We start from the raw sequence: 23,698 nt of genomic DNA, 5'->3' as shown, positions 1-23,698 counted from the left end.
AAAGACATTGTGCTAAGTAAAATAAGCCAGATACAACCTGACAAATACTGTGTGATTCCACTTATATGGGGTCTCAGAAGTAGTGAAATTCTTAGACACAGAAAGTAGAATGGTGGTTGCCAGGAGCTAGGGGAGAAGGGATTGGGGAGTTATCATTTAATGAGTATACACTTTCAGTTCTGCAATATGAAGAGTTCTGGAGATGGATGGTGGTTGCACAAAAATGGGCAATGTCACTGAATTATAGACTTAAAAATGGTTAAAATGGTAAATTTTAAGTTATGTGTATTTTACAAGTAAACATACATATATAAATATGTGTGTATGTGAAAGAGGGTGAAAAAATTAGTAAAATAGATTGTCAAGAGTGATGAAAGAGCAATACACAACAGAATTATAAATTTCCTATAACCATAGGTAAATGGGAAGCTTCATGAAATTAAAGAGATGCAAATGGATTTCTTTTTACTACTAGTTTGTCATGGATTTAAAATATTGATAATAACTCCAAAAAAATATTAGAAGTTTTCCTAGGAGTAATAACTTTTGAAATCAGGAATAATGTATAGTATTATTAGTGGTAATTTCTGGAGTTAGGATTACATAAAAATTTTGAAAGAAAAATTATAATGTGAAATTAAAATATACTCTAATTTTATATATGAAATAGAAAAGTAGACAAAAATATAGGAGAATTTAGATTCTAGAATATGCAAATAACAGGTAACTCATACACACACATACACATATATATTCAATTATGTACATATGTATATTTAGGTAGTTATATCTATATATGTAATGCTGTAAAATGGTTATACATTCTTTGATAATATCCATGAAATATTAACAAAAGTTGCTAATGTATTGGCTATAAATAAAGCCATCATGAATTCCATAATTTTAGTTTTTTCCAAGCCATATTTTGTTAAGATAATTAGTGATATACAAAATAAATAGAATAAGGGTATTAAAGAAACTGGGCTCCTTAAGATCACCTTGCCTCTCATCTTTATGCCCCAAAACACATTTGACATCACAAGGGCATCCCCCACATTGAGTTCAGTGCTCATCTTTGGGTACAGGGCCCCAGAAGGGACCATTTGGGGACAGAAAGTGCATGCATCCAACAGCATACCAGCCCAGGGCTTTCAGAGTAGATCTACAGGCCCCAGAATACATTGATGAAGACACACTCTATGGCAGCTGACTAAATGAAACTAGCTGGATTGAAAGTTTTCCTCTGATCCCAGGCTCAGGCACCACCATTCTACTGCCATCAGGACCCAGAGTGACCTAGGGAAACCAAACATGAACATTTTCCTGGGACGATCCAAGCTGTCATATACAAGGTCTCAAATACTGAATAATCCATTCCTGAGATGGGAAATTTTTTGAGTTATGGCAACTGGTTTGGAGGGTTGAAGCAAAAGAAAAAAATCCATATGGAAGCTGAAAAAATAAGGATTAAAAGCAACATTGTTTGGTGTCAAAAGAATAAAGCATAACTTACCTGCCTTCTGTAGTTTCTGTTTTTAACTCTGACTGCTGATGTCGACAATTGTAATTTGTGATTCATTCTGAGTGATGTGACTTAAGTGTGCAACCGAAGGGTATTGAAATCTTTAATAGTCCATCTTTGACTTAGTCTTTGGATTAACTGTTGTGCTTTGTGTCAAGAGAGTGCTAATTTAATTTTTCATGTTGTCAATATTGTAATCATGTTTCCTAAGAGCTCAGATAATGATAATCAGAATGATTACAACACTAACCAGTATGACCCAGACATCACATGATCTTGAAGGCTAAATGACTATTTTTAATGACAGATGGAAGGACACATGCAACTGGATTAAGGAAATAAATAACCAAACAGAGCATATTATACAATATGATGAAAATAATTTGGATGCAGAAATAAACCCACACATACGTGGTCAATTAATTTACAGCAAAGGAGCCAAGAATATTAAATGGGGGAAAGGACAGTCTCTTAAATAAATGGTATTGAAAAAACTGGATATTCACATGTTAAGAATGAAATTGGACTATATTATATTATAAACAAATATTAAAATGTTTTAAAGACTTGAATGTACCTGAAACCATAAAACTCCTAGAAGAAAATATAGGTGGTAAGTTCCTTGATATCAATCTTGGTGATAATTTTTTTAATGTAAAGGCAGCAAAAGCAAAAACAAACAAGTGGGACTACACCAAACTAAAAATCTGCACAGTGATGGAAATCACCAACAAAATTAAAAGGTAACCTCCTGAATGAGAGAAAATATTCACCAATAATATATCTGATGAGGGGTTAATATCCAAAATATATTAAGAATTCATCTAACTCACTAGCAAAAAACTCAAATAATCCTAGGCACAAGACCTCAATAGAAATTTTTCCAAAGACATTCAAATGGCCAAGGTGTACATGAAAAATGCTCAACATCACTAATGATCAGGGAAATACAAGTGAAAACCATAAGGAGATAGCACTTCACACATGTTAAAATGGCTATTACCAAAAAGACAAGAAATAATAAGTGTTGGCAAGAATATGGAGAAAAAAGAACCCTTGAGCACCATTGGTAAAAATATAAAGTGAGGCAGCCCCTATGGAAAACAGTATGGAGGGGGAGTTTAAAAAATTAAAAATAGAACTACCATATGATCCAGCAATTCCACTTCTGGGTATATAGCCAGAGAAAATGAAAACACTACCTCAAAATTATATATGCACTGCCCATGTTCACTGCAGCATTATTTACAATAGGCAAGATATGAACACAACCTAAATGTCCATCAATGAACGAATGGATAAAGAAAATGTGGTCAAATATATATATACAATGGAATATTATTCAGCCATAAAAAGGAATGAAATCTTGCCATTTGTAATGACATGGATGGATCTCGAGAGCATTATGCTAAGTGAAATAAGTCAGACACTAATATGATATATTTGCACAATCTCATTTATATGTGGAATCTAAAAAAAAAAGAAAAGAAAAAACAAGCTCATAGATACGGAGAAAAGATTGATGGTTGCCAGTGGTGTGGAGGGTTGAGTGAAATGGATGAAGGGGGTCAAAAGGTACAAACTTCCAGTTATAAAATAAATAATTCCTAGGAGTGTAAATACAGCATGGAAACTATAGTAAATAATACTGTATTACATATTTGAAAGTTGCTAAGAGAATAGACCTTAAAAATTCTCATCACAAGAAAAAAAACCTGTAGCTATGTATGTGATGGATGCTAACTAGACTTATAGCAATTATTTCACAATGTATACAAATATTGAATCATTATATTGTACACCTGAAACTAATATAATGTTATATGTCAATTATATCTCAAATAAAAAAAAAGAATTTGGAATAAGTATGGTGGAGAAGGTGATGTGAAAGCATATTTGGAGGTTGAATCTCAAATTTCTTGGATAAAATAAGCAAGTATTTTTAAATCAACTACATTTTTTTGTTTCCCAAATTAAAAACAACAGCAACAACTTTTCTCTCCCCAAAAGACACCAATGTCCTGACAAAAATAACTAGCAAATTAGCATTAGCTTTGGCACACCATAGGAACAAACATGCACTGCCCTATCACTCATTCCCTTCATTGCTCTACAAAACCAAGTGAGGTTACATTTCCTGGTTCACAGATTGCACTAAAATGTCCCATGGGAGAAAAATGTGAGAACTGTTATAACATTTTTTGACCCCTTAAGTGTAGCAATGATTCTGTCATATCTTACCAAGTGAATAAGGCAGCAAAATAATCCCCAGCACTTAGGCAATTTGATTTTAAAAATGAAGTTTAAAATAAATGTAATTTCTATGCAGATTTTAATGAAATTACAGAAAACATAAAAAAATTTGTTATCTTGCTCAAATCCAAACTAGACTTTGTTGATCTATATGCATAGTTAGCAGGCCCCAGTGCAAATGTAAACTTCTGCAAATCCTATTCAGTCTATAAGCTTCCTATCAAAGAAAAGGAAAAGATCTCACCTGCTAAATATCCTACACACCTTGGACACAACACTGAATAGAGTGTTATATACAGGCTTTCCTGATGAAAGCTTTTGGTCACTTTTAGTTTCCTCAAAATGTAAGGAAGCTGGTAATGGGATTTTTTTAAAAAACTTTATGAAATGGGAAGGCGATGGCTTCCTCAGACATGGACGCATACAAGATGGCTCTTAGTGTTACCAGTATTATGAGGTGTGTTAGAATACTAGCCTGGCATAAAATCTTGCTCTTGAAAGGCTGGACAATAATGTACTTCTTTAATTTTTAAATACATTGAGAAGGAAAATAGAAAGGTTGCAGTAAGAACAGAAATCTACATGCTGTTTCTCTGAAAATTTGATAATTTGTGAATCCTAGGGGAAATCATGGACTATACCTATGACTCATATTTTTGGGACTAAGACTGCTTCAGAACTCAAAAAATGTAACTAGAAAAAGGCAAGCAGTGAAACAGGACCTTCTCAGTACCTTTGTTAAAATCATAATTTATTTGTAATTCAACTTAGATTTCACAAATGCGAATTACCTCTATGCTTTCAACCACGTTCCCTAAGAAAAAGAGATTTAACTTCTGACATCCAATGTGCTTTAGAGTGCTTAAAAATGATGAACATTTTTGAAATGGGCAGCCTATATAATGAATTAAATATGCAAAGGAACTGACTGATGGGTACCTGGTCCTTCAGAAGACACCTACAGAAACAAAGCTAATGAATATTTTTGGAGAGCTGCAAAATAATTTCTACAAGTCTAAAAATCTGTGTCTAGTTAAAAAAAAAACAAACCCAAGTATGTCACGTTCAAATGCTTTTGTGGGAGATCTTTGCTGAGGCCATCACAATGGACTGACACCTGAATTCAGTAAATGTGACTTGATAAAATAGAGCTTCAAATCAAAAGCAATTGTACATCTGGCTCTATTCTATTTTGCTGCTGGTTAAAGGAAGGATGTCTGAAAGGTTGCAAGCAATACAGAGAAATATAATTGGAAAATGAAAAAGAAGGAGCCAAAAATATATCTGACCATATCATAGAACAGAAAGAATCCTTTTATTTTTTATTATTTTTAAATTAAGTTCAATTAACCAACATATAGTACATCATTAGTTTTTGATGTAGTGTTCAATGATTCATTAGTTTAAAAAAAAAGGAAAAGAAAAGAAAGAAAGAATCCTGTCATTATTATTTTTTATTAAGTATAGGGCAAACTTTTAATTTTTCTTATTTATATTCCCCCTTTGAAAATTCTTACATTTATGAATCTTAATATTATACAATAAGCCTACAAAATTTAAATATCCAGTAAAGACTTTTTAAAAAGAGGTAAATATCAATTGCTATTTCAAAGGCTATATTATATAATATTGTCCTCATTATAAAATATTGTTACATTTTTGCTCACATATATTACTTGCTTAATTGGTTGTACTATAAACTACTATCAATTGACACTAGTAACTAGCTCTATTGTTTCGCTTAAATAATAGCATTTATGTAACAAAAAATCAATAATACAGATATGTAATTTTAAATAAATATCTATTCTACACATATTTATGTGAAAATAATGTATGTGTATAATTATGTTACCTGTTAAACTATTATTCCCCCCCCTTTTTTTTTGGTCTGATATACAGTCTAACATGGCTGTGTGTTAACTCTGTAAAAAGTTGGTCACCCTAGGTATGCCTTCCCCCTAGTAACCAAGGTTCAAGTAAATCTGCCAAGGAGTTTCAGTATTTATTTGCCCCAAAAGGAAAGGGGGTGAGGGTAGACAGTCTCTGCTCCCAGGTTATTCTAGGTGGCCTCCAATATCTTCTAAAACCAGGGAATATCTGCCCCCCCCACACGTGTCCTCAGTCCTATCCAGGACTGCTTAATCTCCAAATAATACTCAGGAACCCCAGTAGAGAGATTCTAGAGAGAATAGTTCAAAAGATTGGACTGGAGTCCTTACAATGCAGCAACAAGGAATAAAAGATAGCCTCAAAGAATCTGCTGGCATTAATATAACAATGACTACTAACAAACACTATTTTAAACCAGAAATGTATGAGAAAATCCAAAGTGAACAATCTAAATTAACTAGTCAAATTTTATGCACTGGAATTTCTACTTTTATGTTGCCTAACACTGGGTACACTTTTTTGTTAGTAGACCATGTCAATGTTGATATAAAAAGTACAGAACGAACTTGTACTGCCTTAGATCTTCAAAAAATCTTACAAATAAAACAAAAATATGTTTGTTGGTATCAGTTGCTTTGTAACGTAGCTTTGAACCTACACTTAATTTTTTCTCTTACATGTTGTCTTTGATTCATGAAATGTGAAAGACTAACCAGATGGAGCCTTGTGCCCATCATCTATACTTCCAAATTCTCCCTTCTTCTGCACGCATGTAGGAGGGTCAAACCCCTTTTCACAGTGGCAGTGATTTAAATTGTTGCAAACCTGCAGTAATCAGAAAATAGAACAATTGGGGGTTTTTTTATGTACAAAGATGGTTTTCAATAGAGAGCAATGAATATTCTATACTTATTCAACAGAGAAATTTATTTCAGAGAATTTATTCATTCCAGAGAATTTAACTTAAAAAGACAATTCAATAAATTTTCACAAATTTTCTCTTGGAATTGTCCATACTTTAGAAAGCATATTTAGCTTCTGCTAACAAAGCAGTTTTTTTAAAAATTCTTCAACTCTTTCCATGGCCAGATCCAAATACTGGCAATTACCAGTAACTTGCCACTATCATTTAGTTGCTAGTTTCACAGAACAGCCCAGACTCTGAATTAACAAGCAAGACTAGAAAGAAAATTCTAATGACCTTTGTTTACCAGTTTCTACCTTCTTTCTGTGAAAATAAGATCATTTTGGTTATATAATAATACATGGTGCATATAGCACATCCACCCCTTTTATTTTCCAAACACTTTATACATCCAGAATCACCTTAAATGTTTCTATCTTCTCTAACAAATAGTTTGGCAAGATTTCTTTTTTTTTTTAAGATTTTATTTATGTTTTTGAGAGAGAGATAGAGAGTGAGAGAGAGAGCACAAGAGGGGGTAGGGTCAGAGGGAGAAGCAGACTCCCCACTGAGCAGGGAGCCTGATGTGGGACTCGATCCGGGACTCCAGGATCATGAGTCAAAGGCAGTCACTTAACCAACTGAGCCACCCGGGTGCCCTTGGCAAGATTTCTTAAGAAAATAAGATAGAAGTTATAAATTATAAACTATTAAATGACACCAAGCAGCATGAAAATCATTTTAATGATTTTTTTTAAATCTCCAAACTGTTTTACAGCATTGTTCAAAGCATCTTGCTAAAATGAAAATTGAAATTACTTACTCCATGGCTATTGCAATAAGTAGAATTGCACTCTTCATTTGTTATCTGGTATTGAACTTCTACACACTTAAATCTGAGGCAATACTAAAAGCAAAAGGAAGTGAAGAATAGTCACATAATCAGATTGTATTCATGGATAATACATAAGAAAATTTCAAGAAAGTTTCAGAATTCATACTATCAAGAATTGGCATAAAAATACAAAAAGTAAAATATGGTAATAATTGAAACATTGAAATAAATGTGAAATAAGCTATGTGACTTCAGATTTTAAAGATGTAACCATATGTGAGAAGTTAGAAGTTTTATTTTCTTACCATCTAGCACTCGAACTCCACTTACAAAGGGAAGTACTTAGAAAAATAATTTGACTAATTCCTGAGTTCAAGAACAATCCAAGAAGCATTTAAAAAATACCTATGCCCAGGCTCCACCTGAGACATTTCTATCAAAATCTCTGGGTACAGGGTCCACATGATTATTGGAGCAACTAAGGTTGAGAACTATGAGGTGGAAGGTTGGGGTCTTAAAATCATGGGTATGAGTAGCACAGAAAGATAGTTTACTATTCCATGAGAAAAAAATGATGAGAAAGAGAACAGCAAGGATAACAGATAATTATATGAGGTAATAGGGCAATGAGAGACTCCCAATAATGAGGTGGCTAAAAAGCCTCCAAAGAAAATGAGTGTTTACTGGACCAAATGGACTTCACAGCTTTGAATGACATATTGGACCAGATGGACTTTGTAGATATATACAGAACATTCCATCCTAAAACAACAGAATACTCATTCTTCTCGAGTGCACATGGGACTTTCTCCAGAATAGACCACATATTGGGTCACACATCAGGTCTCAACTGATACCACAAGATTGAGATTATTCCCAACATGTTATCAGACCACAGTGCTTTGAAACTGGAACTCAATCACAAGAAAAATTTGGAAGGAACTCAAACACTTGGAAGTTAAAGAGCATCCTGCTAAAGAATGATTGGATCAACCAGGAAATTAAAGAAGAACTTAAGCAATTCAAGGAAACTAATGAGAATGAAAACACATTGGTCTAAAACCTATGGGATACTGCAAAGGTGGTCTTAAGAAGGAAATACATAGCCATCCAAGTCTCTCTCAAAAAAGTAGAAAAATCCCAACTGCACAAGTTAACCTTATACCTAAAGGAACTGGAGAAAGAAGAGCAAATAAAACCTAACCAAGCAGGAGAAGAGAAATAATAAAGATAAGGGCAGAGATCAATGAAATAGAAACCAGAAAAGCAGTAGAACAGATCAACAAAACTAGATGTTGGTCTTTGAAAGAATTAATAAGATCGATAAACCACTGGCCAGACTTATCCAAAAGAAAAGGGAAAGGACCCAAATCAACAAAATCATGAATGAAAGGGAAGAGATCATGACTAACACCAAGAAAATAGAAACAATTATTAGAAATTATTACCAGCAACTATATGCCAACAAATTAAACAACCTGGAAGAAATGGATGCCTTCCCGGAAACTTATGAACTACTAAGACTGAAACAGGAAGAAACAGACAATCAGAATAGACCAAAAACCAATAACAAAATTGAAGCAGTAATCAAAAACCTCCCAAAAAACAAGAGTCCAGGGCCAGACGGCTTTGCAGGGGAATTCTACCAAACATTTAAAGAAGAAATAATACCTGTTCTACTGAAGCTGTTTCAAAAAATAGAAACACAAGGAAAACTTCCAAACTCATTCTATGAGGCCAACATTACCCTGATCCCCAAACCAGGCAAAGGCCCCACCAAAAAAGAGAATTACAGATCAATATCCCTGATGAACATGGATGCCAAAATACTCACCAAGGTCCTAGCCTATTATGTTGGCTAACTGAACATAATAAAAAAATAAATATAAAGAATGACACTAAAAAAAGAAAGAATCGTTAGGCCAACTGTGGTATATTCATACAATGGTATATTACTCAGCACTAAATATGAACTATTGGACAACATGTGGCTTTCTAGATAGATCCCAAGGATATTACACTGGGTAACAAAAACTAACCTCTAGAGGTTATTACATAATTCTATTATTATAACATTCTCCAAATGACAGAATTATAGAGATAGAGAACTGATTAGAACACAGCATAGGCATACAGGGAAAGGTATGACTAAAAATGAAGCCATGATAGAGTTCCATTTTGGTGCTGGAACAGCTCGGTATTCTGATTGTGATGGTGGTTTCATGAATATACACGTTATATAATTGCACAGAACTACACACACACACCACACACACACACACACACACACACACATACACATTCTTGTAAAAAGAGATGAAATCTAAATAAGGTTTCTACCAAAGTCAATATCCTGTCTTTTATATTTTACAGGTTAAAGATATTAAGACAATCTGGGTGTAGGATAGATAGGACATCTCTAACCTATTTTACTTTCCATTAAAGTATAATTATTTCAAAATTAAAAGTTTAATCAAAGAAAAAAAAGACCACCAATAACTGTGGCTAATCCTGGGTAAGTGAATTCTGTGTAATGGTTTTCCTTCTTAATATTTTTCTCCATTTCAAAAATTATTCAAAGATATATTACATTTATAATTTATATTTCTATTAATTTTGTAATATTAAAACTGAAAAAATGTTATAAACACTAAAAATACTGGAAATATGTGTTCTGAAATATAAAGAGAATTTATCTCTAGGTGATGGTACTATGAATGATTTTTTCCTTCTCTGTATTTTCAAGTCATTTTTGATGTGTATGTATTATTTCATAATGGAAAAATTGCATTAATTTTAATAAATAAAATTCAGCCAGAAAATATAAAATAATAAGGAAGCATTCTAGAACTGATGTAAACTAATTACCACAAAATGTTTAAGCAAAAAAAAAGTGCAAAAGCATTTATAGCATGTATACTACTTTTTGTTTAACAAAGGAGATATAAAAAATGTACATATCTGCTCCATTGTGCAAAAAATAAAAGGTAAGATAACTAAAACTAAATAAAAACTAAAATAATAGAAACTAATAATAAAATCTAATTGTTTCTCTATTGGGAGTAGGGGAGAGTAATGAGAATGGATAGAAGGTTTGCAGGGATGGGAATGGAGTAGAAGGATAAAAATGATAATTCTCTGAGTATAACCATATATAGCTTTGAATCTTTTTTAAAATTTTTTAAAAGTTTTTATTTATTTGAGAGAGAGAGAACACATGTGCGTAGGTGTGCGGGGGAGGGTAGGAGCAGAGGGAAAGACACAAGCAGACTTGTGCTGAGCACAGAACCAGTCTTGAGGCTCAATCTCACAAACCTGAGATCACAACCTGAACTAAAATCAAGAGTTGGGCACTTAACCAACTGAGCCACCCAGGTGCCCCTATAGTTTTGAATCTTAAAAATCATTTTATATTTCACATATCAGAAAATAAAATAAAATAAAATGAACAGGACAGGGAGAAATCCAAAAAGCTTACTGTTTTTCAAATGAATAATCTAACCATGTTAAGGAGGAAAAATGAATTAACCCAAATAATTCACTTCAGGCTAAGGGCAAGAATAATTTCATAGTGGAATGAGCTAGCAATTCGAGATAGCTTAATGTGTATTCCAAAGACATCCAAGGATAGAATTCACATATATCACTGTCAAAGAAAGTGTCAAAGTATATCACTATCAAAGAAAACTGTCACAAATATGAAAAGATAGAAGGCTAGAATGAACCCTATATTATGGATTCAATTTGAAAGTGTAATTTTGACCTCACGTTTTTTAATGTAGACAAGTAGATATAGAAATATATATATATAAAATAGTGGATATACATATATTTATACATATATTCATTTATATATATCTATGTTTTCATATGTATGAATCATATATAGATATACATTTCCTAGCTCTGTCTGCTGATGGGGCCAGAAGTGACACTCCCAATAGCAAAAAGCAAAATTAATACCTAGATCTTGGTTTCTAAATATCATTTCCCATTCAAATGAACCAGGGTTCCTTGGAGAATGGCTGATTTTAGGAACTGGGGCCGGAAACATTCAATCTGAATGTAGAACATCTTGTGATTCTGGAAAGTAAGGAAGCACTCAAAAAGAAAAAAAACATCTCACAATGTTAAGAGTTTGTCAAAGAGACAGGAGTCAATGGAAAGAACTCCCAATGGCCAAAGCTAGAAAAACTTGAACAATGAAATCAATAAAGTAGTACTGGATTCTAACCCAGACCATAACATAAATATCCATGAGTCTATACTGTTACAAATAAATGACTGAATAAATAAATGGAGAACAGACAAACCTTTGGTGCAGAGGAATTCAAAATAATTTATGTAGCTACTGAGCCCCCAAGAAGGTGAAACATAACTTCTTACTCCTTAAGTATGGGCTATACACAGTAACTTCTTTTAAGGAAATATAGTATGGAAAGGGAAATAAAGAGTAACTTAACAGTGAGAAATTTGACAAATATTATCTCAGGCAGGTGATCAAGGTTAACATCAACACTTGATATGATGAAAGATACTTTACCTCTGAGGTCTTCCTCCCAAGAATACATAAACCCAGTCTAATAATAAGAGAAACATCAGACAAATCTTAATTTGAGGGACATACTACAGAATACCTGACCAGTTTTTGAAAATGTCAAGGCCATCAAGAACAAAGAAATTATGAGAAACCATCACTGTCAAGAGAAGCCTATGAATATATAATTAATAAATGTAATGTGGCATTCTGGGTGAATCCTGGGAAAAACATTAGGTAAGATAAATCTGAATGAAGTATGGAATTTATTTAATATAATGTATGAACATTATTAGTTCACTGACTATAGCAAATATACCATATTATTGTTAGATGTTAATAATTGGGAAAGTTGGATATGTTGTTTATGGGCAAGAGTAATGGCATGTTCTAAAACTGGATATGGTGGTGGTTATACAATTCCATACATTAATCAAAAGCAATGAATTGTATATATCATGGGTGACTATTATTTTAACAAGGCTGTTTCAAAATGAATTGCTTAGTATATTGTCAAAATGAGTATAACTATAAAAAATAATTTGTAAAACACTTGAAATTTTGTAGTTCTAATTACCATAGCAGGACCACACACAGTGCCATCTTGTACAAATGTATCATCTCTATCTTCAGGTGTTTCATATGTTGTCCATGGATTTTTAGGTTTCTTTTCTGTGTTTCGAAATGTACTTACACACATTTCTTCTCGGACATGTGTGTAAATCACAGATAAATTTGCACGTGATACTAATGCTTTGTGTGGCCAGGCACAAACTAATTTTCCACATAGAAGATTACTAGAAGCATAAGGCAGAAAAGAAAATTTTCTTATTTACTAAAATAACACAGATTGCTAATATGCCTCTTAAAAAAAATATATCTTACTAGTTTAACTCCAGGTCTCAACAATATTCTCTCAGGAAACTTTTTGAGCACACTGATTTATGTACAAAGTGGCTCTTTTTGTTCTGTGAGGCTATGTGCCAAAAGAAAAATTAATGATATCTGCAATCTGACAGCCCTGGCCTGTCTTATATTAGCTTCTGAAATTTGAGCAAATTATCATCAGTCTTCAATTCTTTCCTTAGTAAAATAGAATAAATCTCACTACAAATATCATTGTTGTTACATTAGAGGCACTGAATACATGTCACTTGTAGGCAATGAGTAATATTGTTCAGTCAGATCAGGAAACAAAGAAACCTGTGATAAATTGCCATATATTCTAGGATCTTAGCAATATATAACCTACATCCCAAACGAAATTATAAATTTCTAAATACATACGGATAACTACAAAAGTCTCGACCACAGTTTCCATATCTATCTCCTCTTGTATTTACTTCATCATAACAAGCAAATGGACCACCTCTAGAAGCTAAAAGAAAAAAAAAACTTAAGTAAATTACAGTACTGATAATCATTGTAGAAATAAAAAACTCATCTTGTAAAATTATAATGTGATACCTAAGGAGGTTTATAATTACCTAGCAGTAAAAAGTTGCTGAGGTAGCTTTTGGGGGAGGCAAGATGGAGGAGGAGTAGGGGACCCCATTTCAACCGGTCCCCTGAATTTAGCTGGATATCTACCAAACCATTCTGAACACCCATGAAATTAGCTTGAGATGTAAAAATATATATCTGGATCGCTAGAAGCAGAAACGTGCCATCTGTCACAAAGTAGGAAGGGCGGAGTCATGAAGCTTCAGGGAGATAAACAGAAGGGGAGGAACCTGGGTGGCTCAGTCCTTAAGCTTCTGCCTTCGGCTGGGGTCATGATCCCGGGGTCCTGGGATCGAGCCCCACATGGGGCTCCCTGCTTGGGGGTGGGGGAAGCCTGCTTCTTCCTCTGCCTCTCCCTCTGCTTGTGTTCCCCCTCTCTCACTGCGTCTCTCTCTGTCAAAAAAAAAAAAAAAAAAAAAAACTTAAAAAAAAAAGAAGATAAACAGTAGTGGGAGGGCGTCTCCTTAAACTGGCTCCTGGAAAGTGATGTAACACCGGATCGCAAAAGCATCCTGCACCAGGGACCTGGCAAAAACTCACAGAGTGGTAGCGGGCAGGAAAGGGCTCTAGAGCAGTGCCCAGACAGGATCCAGGAGCTGTGGGTGCTCGGGACTCGTGGTTTTAGAAGCACAAAGGGCAGGGGCACTTCTGGGCCCCTGGGAAGATCTCTGGGAGAGTCACTGTGGTCACACACAAAAACGGAGACTGTTAGTTCTGGAGGGTACAGTGAAGAGAGCCGACTGCAATTTCTCTGCTTTGGGCCAGAGGTTTGGGTGCGACCATTTTTGCTCTGACCCTCCAGGAGGCACGGAAAGCCGCCAGAGAACAAAAGGTCAAATTTCCGGGGCGCCTGGGTGGTTCAGTTGGTTAAGCGACTGCCTTCGGCTGAGGTCATGATCCTGGAGTCCCGGGATCGAGTCCCACATCGGGCTCCCTGCTGAGCAGGGAGTTTGCTTCTCCTTCTGACCCTCTTCCCTCTCGTGCTATCTCTCATTCTCTCTTGCAAATAAATAAAAATCTTTAAAAAAAAAAAAATCCAATTTCCACTGTTCCCACCCTCCTGACAGGGGGCAGGGCAACTCCGCCCAAGCAGGGGTGCCTGAGAAACAGCAACAGGCCCTTCCCCAGAAGGGAGGCTGGAAGAACAAGAGAACGACAACCCTAAAGTCCCTATAAAACCGTAAAATCCCAACACCAGGGAAAATAGTATATTGAGCTCCAGTCGTAGCTTCAGGGCTTGTTTATTTTTCAGATACAAGTCTCTTTTTCTTTTTATTTTTTCTCTTATGCTTATTCTGATTTTTTTACCTTTTTTACCTTTTTTTACCTTTTTACCATTTCAACTAGATGTTTAATACATCAGTTTATATTGCATAGTAGCTTTTTAACTTGTACTTTTTCACACCTAATTTTTTAAAGGTATATGCTTCATTGTAGTCCTTTTTTCCCTATTCAATTTCACCTTTATATATATACAAGTTTTACTTTCCCTGTAATTTTGGGAAGTAGTGTCCTCTAACAAACAGAACAAAATACACCCAGGAACAACTGAAACACCCTACTTTGTCCACACTGAGATTATAGCCCCCCTTCCCCTTGCCTCTACTTTTTTTTCTTTTTTTAAATTTTTTTTATTTTTAATGTTTTTTAAAATTTTTAATGTTTTTTTTAATTTTTAAGTTTTATTCTTGTGTTTCATTTCAGCTTTGTTTTTTTGGTGGTGGCTTCTAACCGCTCCACATTTTCCTAGGGTGGATCTTGCTTGGGTCATGCTTGATAATTTGGACTCTGTACACTTCCTCAACCATCCCTCAACAGAATGACTAAGGAGGAGGAACTTCCAACAAAGAAAAGAACCAGAGACAATGGCTTCTGCCACAGATCTAATGGCTATGGATATAAGTGAAATGTCAGAGATAGACTTCAGGGTAACAATTATGAAGTCAATAGCTAGGCTTGAGAAAAGCATTAGTGATAATATAGAATCTCTAAGGGCATAAATGAGATCTAATCAGGCCGAACTAAAAAATGCTATGAATGAGATGCAGTCTAAACTGGATACTCTAACATCCAGGGTAAATGAGGAAGAAGAATGAATTAGTGATATAGAAGAAAAACTGATAGAAACGAAGGAAGCCAAGGAGGATAAGGATAGGCAGCTAGAAGCCCATGAGAACAGACCTAGAGAGATCAATGATGCCATGAAATGTTCCAACGTCAGAATTACTGGGATCCCTGAGGGGGTGGAGAGAGAGAGAGAGGAGTAGAAGGTATGTTTGAGCAAATCATAGCTGAGAACTTCCCTAATCTGGGAAAGGAAACAAGCATTTATGTCCAAGAGGCAGAGAGGACCCCTCCCAAGATCAATAAAAATAGAATACCCTTGCAAATAATAGTAAAACTTGCAAATCTTAGAGCCAAGGAAGCTATCCTGAGAGCAGCTAGGGGGAAGAGCTTTCTTATGTACTGAGGTAGGAACATCAGAATAATGATGTACTATATGGTGGCTAACTGAATATAATAAATAAATAAATAAATAAATAATTTTTTTAAAAAATGATTGTACCAGGTTTAGAATTAGATAATATGGCATGGCTTACACCTTGTTTGTTCACAGAGCATTGAATATTTTTATGTATTTGACTTTTTTCTGCCTTTTAAGATATGAGAAATATAAGGTGAAATGTATGTATTAAATTATTATGCTACTAATTAAATTAACCATGTTAGACTTAAAAAAATTGCTGAGGTAGATCTAGCATTAAAAAGAGAGCTCCTCATTTTAAGCCTGGTAGACTTTGTTCTCTACCAAACAGAAAATAAACAGCAACGTTATTCAAATGGCATTATATTATTAGAAATATAAGCAAACATAGCCCTCTGTCCTGTAAATTGTTTATTTTCTGCTTTAGTTTCCTACCCAATGTGAAAATGTAGCTTGTTAGCCCAAACAAACCAGGAGAGAAAGAGTATCTATAATGCAATACAGATAAGAAGCCCAAAGAGCATATTTCTTAACTCTTCATTCATATTAAAATCCTCATTTCTGTTCCCTCCTATCCTAACAATCACTAAAATAAAAATTTTGAATGGTTCCAGTCCCAGATGGCCACTTAGGAAGACCCTGAACTCACTTCCTTCCATGCTCATACCAAATCTATACCTATTTATAAATTCCTCCTGAAGAACTGAGTACTGACTGAATGGCTTCTGTACAATGAAAGACAGAAAGACCACAAAGAGAACTGCAACAGCGATGGAAACATGGTAACAAAGGAAACCCCCATCCCTGATGTTACAGTGGTGAGGGATAGGACTGAGGGACCATGAGCAGATTCATCTGCCCTGAATCATAGGGAAAGAAAGCTACAGTTTAAAAGAGCAACTAGAATTTAAGAGATCCAGCCCTAGAACTCTGCCAAATGCTGGGAGAGCTGCTGGTACTCTATAGGTCAGAGGGACTGGTGAGTATGACAATTTACATATCCCCTCCACCTTGATAGCATAGCCAAGAGCAGGGTCCTGATGCCACAGGTAGTCAGCTGCCTCAGTGAGCCCTGATTCCCTAGCTCATACAAGCCCTGGACAGCATGGGCACAGAAAAAAAGCTGTGGTTTAAAAGAGCAACTAGAATATAAAGGAATTAGTCTCAGAATCCTGCCTCATGGCAGGGAAGCTCCTGGAACTCTATTTGGGTTTGTGGGGTTGGCAAGCACCACAATTTGCATCCCCTTTCCACCTTGATAGCATGGACAGGAGAGTGACCTAAGTTCCCTAGTTGGCCTACCACCTCAGTGAGCCCCATGACCCTAGGCCACATCATCCTCAACAATCCCACCAAGGTGGCCCAAACACCGTGCACCAGGACACCCCTGGTCAGTGCTCACTACAGCTCCAGCCATCTTGCCAAAGTGACACAGGTGCTAAGCACCTGGAGAACACACCAGGCCCATGCCACCTTCGCTACAGATGGCTTGCCCGGAAACCCCCAGCTCAGAATGCCCTGGGACCTCCCAGCTCACATCTGCTTCAGCTCCAGCCACCCCATAAGAGCAACGCCTGCACAGAGTGCCCTGGAATGCCTAGCCCTTACCCTGCCCTGCTCCAGCTACCCTGCCAGGGTACCATCTGCATGGAGTGCCCTAGGACAACATGGCCTGCACCAACCTCAGCGTCAGCTAACCTGCCAGTATGCCCTCTGTGGAGAAAGCCCTGGAACCCCCCAGTTTGCACCCACTTCAACTTGCAAGAACAAACAAAGACCAAGGTTAGTTGAAGGAAGGAAAGAATAAAGATCAGAGTAGAAATAAATGAAAAAAGAATTTAAAAAGATAGAAAAGACCAATGAAATAAAGAGCTGGTTAGTTCTTTGAAACAATAAACAAAATTGATAAACCTTTAGCCATACTCCTCAAGAAAAAAAGAGACAGGACTCAAATAAATAAAATCAGAATTGAAAGAGAAGTAACAACTCACACCACAGAAATACAAAGAATTATAAGAAACTACTACAAAAAATTATATGCCAATGAATTGGACAACCTAGAAAAAACACATAAATTCCTAGAAACATAAAATCTATCAAAACTGAATCAAGAAGAAATAGAAAATCTGAACACACATGAAATTGAATCAGTAATCAAACAACTACGAAAGCATAAAAGTCCAGGACCAAAAAGATTCACAGGTGAATTTTACCAAACATTTAAGGAAGAGTTAATACCTATTCTTCTCAAACTTCCAAAAAATAGAAGGAAATCTTCAAATACATTCTACCGCAGCCAGCATCACCTTGATACCAAAACCACATAAACACACGACAAAAAGGAAAACTATAGGTCAATATCTCTGAGGGACATACATGCAAAATCCTCAATAAAATATCAGCAAATCACATCCAACAATATATGAAAAGGATCATTCATCATGATCAAGTGGGATTTATTCTGGGGATGCAGTGATGGTTCAATATTTACAAATCAATCAATATGATACACCACATTAACAAAACAAGAGATAAAAATCATATGATCATCTCATTAGATGAAGAAAAAGCATTTTTACAAAGTACAACATCCATTCATGATAAAAACCCTCCACAAAGTGGGTTTAGAGGGAATATACCTCAACACAATAAAGGTCATATATGAAAAACCCACAGATAACATCATACCCAATGGTGAAAAACTGAGCAACTTTTCCTCTAAGATCTGGAATAAGACAAGAATGTCCCACTCTCACCACTTTTATTCAACATATTACTAGAAATTCTAGCCACAGCAATTAGGCAAGAAAAGATATTAAAGGTATTCAAATTTGTAAGGAATAAGTAAGTCTCTATTTGCAGAAGACATGATACTGCATATAGAAAACCCTAAAGATTCCACCAAAAAAACTATTAGAAGTAATAAATGAATCAGTAAAGTTGCATGATACAAAATTAATACACAAAATTTGGTTGCATTTGTGTACATTAATAATGAAGTAGCAGAAAGATAAATAAAGAAAACAACTACATTTACAATTGCACCAGAAATAATAAAATACCTAGGAATAAACTTAACTAAGAAAATGAAAGACCTATACTCTGAAAACTATAAAACATTGATGAAAGAAGTTGAAAACAACACAAATTAATGGAAAGATATTCCATGCTCATGGATTGGAAGAATCAATATTATTAAAATGTTCATACTACCCAAAGCAATCAACAGATTCAACGCAATCCCTATCAAAATACCAACAGCATTTTTCACAGAACTAGAACAAATAATATTAAAATTTTTATGGAACCATGAGAGACCTCAAATAGCCAAAGCAATGTTGAGAAAGAAAAACAAAGCTGGAGGTATCACAATCCCAGATTTCAAGATATTCAGCAAAGCTGTCATAATCAAAACACATGGTACTGGAACAAAAGTAAACACATAGCTCAATAGAACAAAATAGAAAGACCAGAAATAAACCCACACTTATGTTGACAGTTAATCTATGACAAAGGAGGCAAGAATACACACTGGGGAAAAGACAGTGTCTTCAATAAATAGTGTGGAAAAACTGGACAGCTACATGAAAAAGAATAAAAATGGACCATCTTCTCACACCATACACAAAAATAAATTCAAAATGCATTAAAGACCTAACTATAAGGCACAAATTCATAAAACTCCTACAAGAAAACTTAGGCAAAAATTTCTTTGACATTGATCATAGCAACATTTTTCTAGATATGTCTCTCCAGGCAAGGGAAACAAAAGCAAAAATAAACTATTAGGATTACACCAGAATAAAAAGCTTTTGCATAGCAAAGGAAACCATCACCAAAGCAAAAAGGCAACCTACTAAATAGGAATAGGTATTTGCAAATGATATACCCAATAAGGGCTTAGTATCCAAATTATGGAAAGAACTTATACAACTCAAGTCCAAAAAACCAAACAATACAATTAAAAAATGAGCAGAGGACCTAGATAGACATTTTCCAAAGAAGACATGCAGATGGCTAACAGACATCTGAAAAGATACTGATCACTAATCATCCTGAAAATGCAAATAAAAACCAAAATGGAGACATCACCTTACACCTCTCAGAATGGCTAGAATCAAAAAGAAAACAAAAAATAAGTGTTGGAAAGGATATAGAGAAAAAGGAACACTTGTGCACCATTGGTGGGAATGTAAATTGGTATAGTTGAAAACAGTATGGAGGTTCCCTGAAAAATTAAAAATAGAAATATCATATAATCCAGTAATTCCACTGCAGCATTATTTACAGTAGCCAAAATATGGAAGCAACCCAAGTGTCCATCAATAGATGAACAAGTAAAGAAGATATAGTGTGTGTGTGTGTGTGTGTGTGTGTGTGTGTGTGTGTGTGTGTAATGGAATATTACTGAGTCATAAAAAAATAATGAGATCTTGACATTGGTGACAACATTTATGGACCAAAGGGTATTATGCTAAGTGAAATAAGTCAGACAAAGAAACTATCATATGATTTCACTTATATGGGGAATCTAAGAAACAAAACATATTAACAAACAAACAAAAAGCAGAAACAGACCCATAAATACAGAGAACAAACTGATGGTTGCCAGTGGGTGTGGGGGGAAGATGGGCAAATGACTGAAGGGTAATGGGAGATACAGACTTCCGGTTATGGAATGAATAATCATGGGGATAAAACGTACAGTATAGGGAATACAGTTGATATTGTAATAGCGTTGTATGGTGACAGATGGTAGCTACACTTGTGGTGAGCATAGCAAAATGCATAGAGTTGTTGAATCACGATGTTATACACCTGAAACTAATGTAACATTGTGTGTCAACTACACTTCAATAAAAAAAGAGCTATTTAATTTTAAAATCAGGAAGGACACCAATGTTCATCTACTTCACCCTTTTATATGTTTAGTTATGTCTAATTTTAAAATCATAAAAAATTCAAATGTAATAATAGCTGTCCTATCACTATGACTTGGTGATTTAGAGGTGCCTTGTGTTGATCACGTTAATCACATGTAATAAAACCTGAGATCTTTTGTTGTCACCACTATTAACTGGCAAAGGAGCTCCTTTCAGCAATTTCAGATTTTCATAGTTGGAGGACATGATCAATAAACTTCATTCTCTCTCTTGACACAATCCATACATATAAAAGATGCCACAAAACAAGTCAAAATAGATTTGTGAGCAGAATCCAACTGTCTTTTGAAAGGCCTACTCTTGAACTAATCAGTAAGTAATTAGCTTCTTTTTGTTTTGTCCCAAATTACTGATTTGATTTGATTTGATTTGATTAAATCTAATTTGAACTTCTCGATTCCCCCAAATTCTATCCAAGGGCCAGGATTAAAATGGTGCAAAATTTAAGAGGGTAGAGAAGCAAAAATTCAATAATCAAATAATATCTTAACTCAATATTTTTAAAAATCAAAATTAATGGCAAGAAAAATTCATGATAAACAAAATACTACATTTTAGATAGGGACGGATCATTGTCATATAACACTGCTTTACTGCCATTGGAACAGCTCTTTCCAATCAGCCCTTAGTTCCTTTGAGTGGCTTGGGGAGCTAGGTCAGTAACCTGCTCCATCTTCTTCCACACACTGGAGGAAAAGTGAAAGCAGCAAAATGCAGGTTATCTCCAAGATTGCTCCTGGGATCTCCCACCACTCTGAAAGACCCCACATCTTCTTTGTAGCCTTTTTCAGCTCAACTTCTGGGACTTAGGATGGCAAATATTTCTGCATTGTTCTCTTGACTATCAAAGCCCACTGCTCTGGCCATCCCACTCCTGACCTAAATTTTCTTTTCTTCCCAAGACTATGTCTGCTATGGTTCCATTACATAACTCTCCTGTGGCCCTAAAAGATTCAGGCCTTTTGGGTATCAACCTTCCTACTCTTGCCTCTATTTTGCAGGCTTTGAACTGATACCACTGCAAGACCCACAAGCATGAAAGAAGACAGTTATTGAAAGTTAAGTTTGGGACATTCTGGAACATGACCCTGACTCTGCTCTTTCCAGAAGCCAGTGGGTGCACGTTCTTGAACAATGCCAAGAGGCATCAGGAAATGCAATGACCTGCTGTGAGAATGCTGTTTGCAGAGATTCTGATAAGGTAGAGGCATCAAGAAAACGCATTTTTCACCTGGTAGGGCCAAGTAAAAGTCAATAACTGGGTTTTTCTTGTTTGTTTGTTTGTTTTGGTTTTTTGTTTGTGTCTGTTTTGTTTATGTGGCTGCAAGAATCTCTAGGGTAAATATATTTATTTTGTGATTTTTATGTAATTGTTTGCCTTAGTTGTTAATTCTTTGTATTTTATAACTGACTGTGCTTCCCACCACATTTTATTCCCATGGCAGGACTGTAATGAAGGTAGTCAGGTATTTATGTTTCTGTTTATGGGTGAGGAGACCCAGTATCCTGCACTTGGTGACACTTAGTGACATTAAGCCCAATGTTCAAGAGTATTAAAAGCATCTACTCCTAAATATGTCCACATAGGGGGTTGCAGCAGTTGAAGTACAGAGTAAATACAATCAAAAGGAAGCATCCCTGGGGTACCTGGGTGGCTCAGTCGCTTGAGTAACTGACTGTTGATTTTGACTCAGGTCATGATCTCAGGGTTCTGGGCTCTAGCCCTATATCATGCTCTACATTCAGTGGGGAGTCTGCTTGAGATAGTCTCCTTCCCTCTCCTTCTGCCCCTCCCCCCACTCTCTCTACTCTCTAAAATAAATAAGTAAAATCTTTATTAAAAAAAAAGGAAGCATCAACTTAGTCACCTGTGATTTAATATCTGAGACAGAGAGAGGGAAAAGGTGAGCTACTTCCATAAAATGCTTCCATGTAAAAATACTTCAGGCCCCACACATCAATGGAATTTATCAATAATTCTCTAAACATTAATGTATTGACTTCTCAAATCAAAAAGCATAGAATGGTTTAATGGACAATAAAACCAGACCCAACTACACTGCCTACAAGAGACTCACTTGAGCTTTAAGGTCACACAGAGGCTCAAAGTGAAAGGATAGTAAAATATATTTCATGAGAGGGGTAACCAAAAGAGAGCAGAGGTAGCTATATTTATATCAGGCAAAATAGACTTTAAGCCAAAAAACAGTAACAAGAGACTAAGATAGTGATGTAATTTAAGATCAATTCTTCAAGAAGATATAACAATCAAATATATATGCACCCAACAACAGAGCACCTAAAGATATTAAGCAAATACTAACAGCTCTAAAGGGAGAAAAAGACAACAATACAGTAATAGTAGAAGTCAATAACCGCTATCAACAATTGATAGATTATCCAGACAGAAAATCAACAAGGAAATGTTGGACTTGAATCATACATTCTTCCAAAGGGAACTAACAGACATATTCAGAATATTCTATTGAACCACAGTTGAATTCACATTATTCTCAAATGCACATGGCACATTATCCAGTACAGAGCACATGTTGGGTCACAAAACAAAGCCTAGAAATTTTAAGAAGACTGTCAGTCTTTTCTGACCACAATGGTTAAAACTAGAAATCAATAACAGAAGTAAAACTGGAAAACTAAAAAAAAATATGTGCAGATTAAACAATATACCCCTGAATAACCAATGGTTCAAAGAAGTTATCAAAAGAGAAATCAAGTCCTAAATAAAAATAGAAGCATAATGTAGGAAAACTTATGGAATGTTAAAGACCCCAAATAGTCAAGGCAATCCTGAGAAAGAACAAA

The 23,698-nt window shown here is 35.2% G+C and overlaps 1 protein-coding gene across 1 annotated transcript in view; it reads right to left on the bottom strand.

The window, feature by feature from the left end:
• LOC112834434 (disintegrin and metalloproteinase domain-containing protein 5-like) overlaps window positions 1–23,698 on the bottom strand; it is a 137,061-nt gene that overhangs the window by 12,217 nt on the left and 101,146 nt on the right. The window contains exons 15-18 of the mRNA XM_073902638.1: window positions 13,232–13,322; window positions 12,522–12,741; window positions 7,396–7,479; window positions 6,382–6,493 (exon numbers count right to left, since the gene is read on the bottom strand). Coding sequence (XP_073758739.1) covers window positions 6,382–6,493; window positions 7,396–7,479; window positions 12,522–12,741; window positions 13,232–13,322 — 507 coding nt within the window. The remainder of the gene's footprint in view (window positions 1–6,381; window positions 6,494–7,395; window positions 7,480–12,521; window positions 12,742–13,231; window positions 13,323–23,698) is intronic.

The sequence above is a fragment of the Callorhinus ursinus genome, unplaced genomic scaffold (assembly GCF_003265705.2).
Source record: "Callorhinus ursinus isolate GAN/ISIS: 27379988/994484 unplaced genomic scaffold, GSC_fseal_2.0 scaffold17, whole genome shotgun sequence".
Taxonomy (NCBI): Eukaryota; Metazoa; Chordata; class Mammalia; order Carnivora; family Otariidae; genus Callorhinus; species Callorhinus ursinus.
This window is presented reverse-complemented; position numbering and strand designations above follow the sequence as displayed.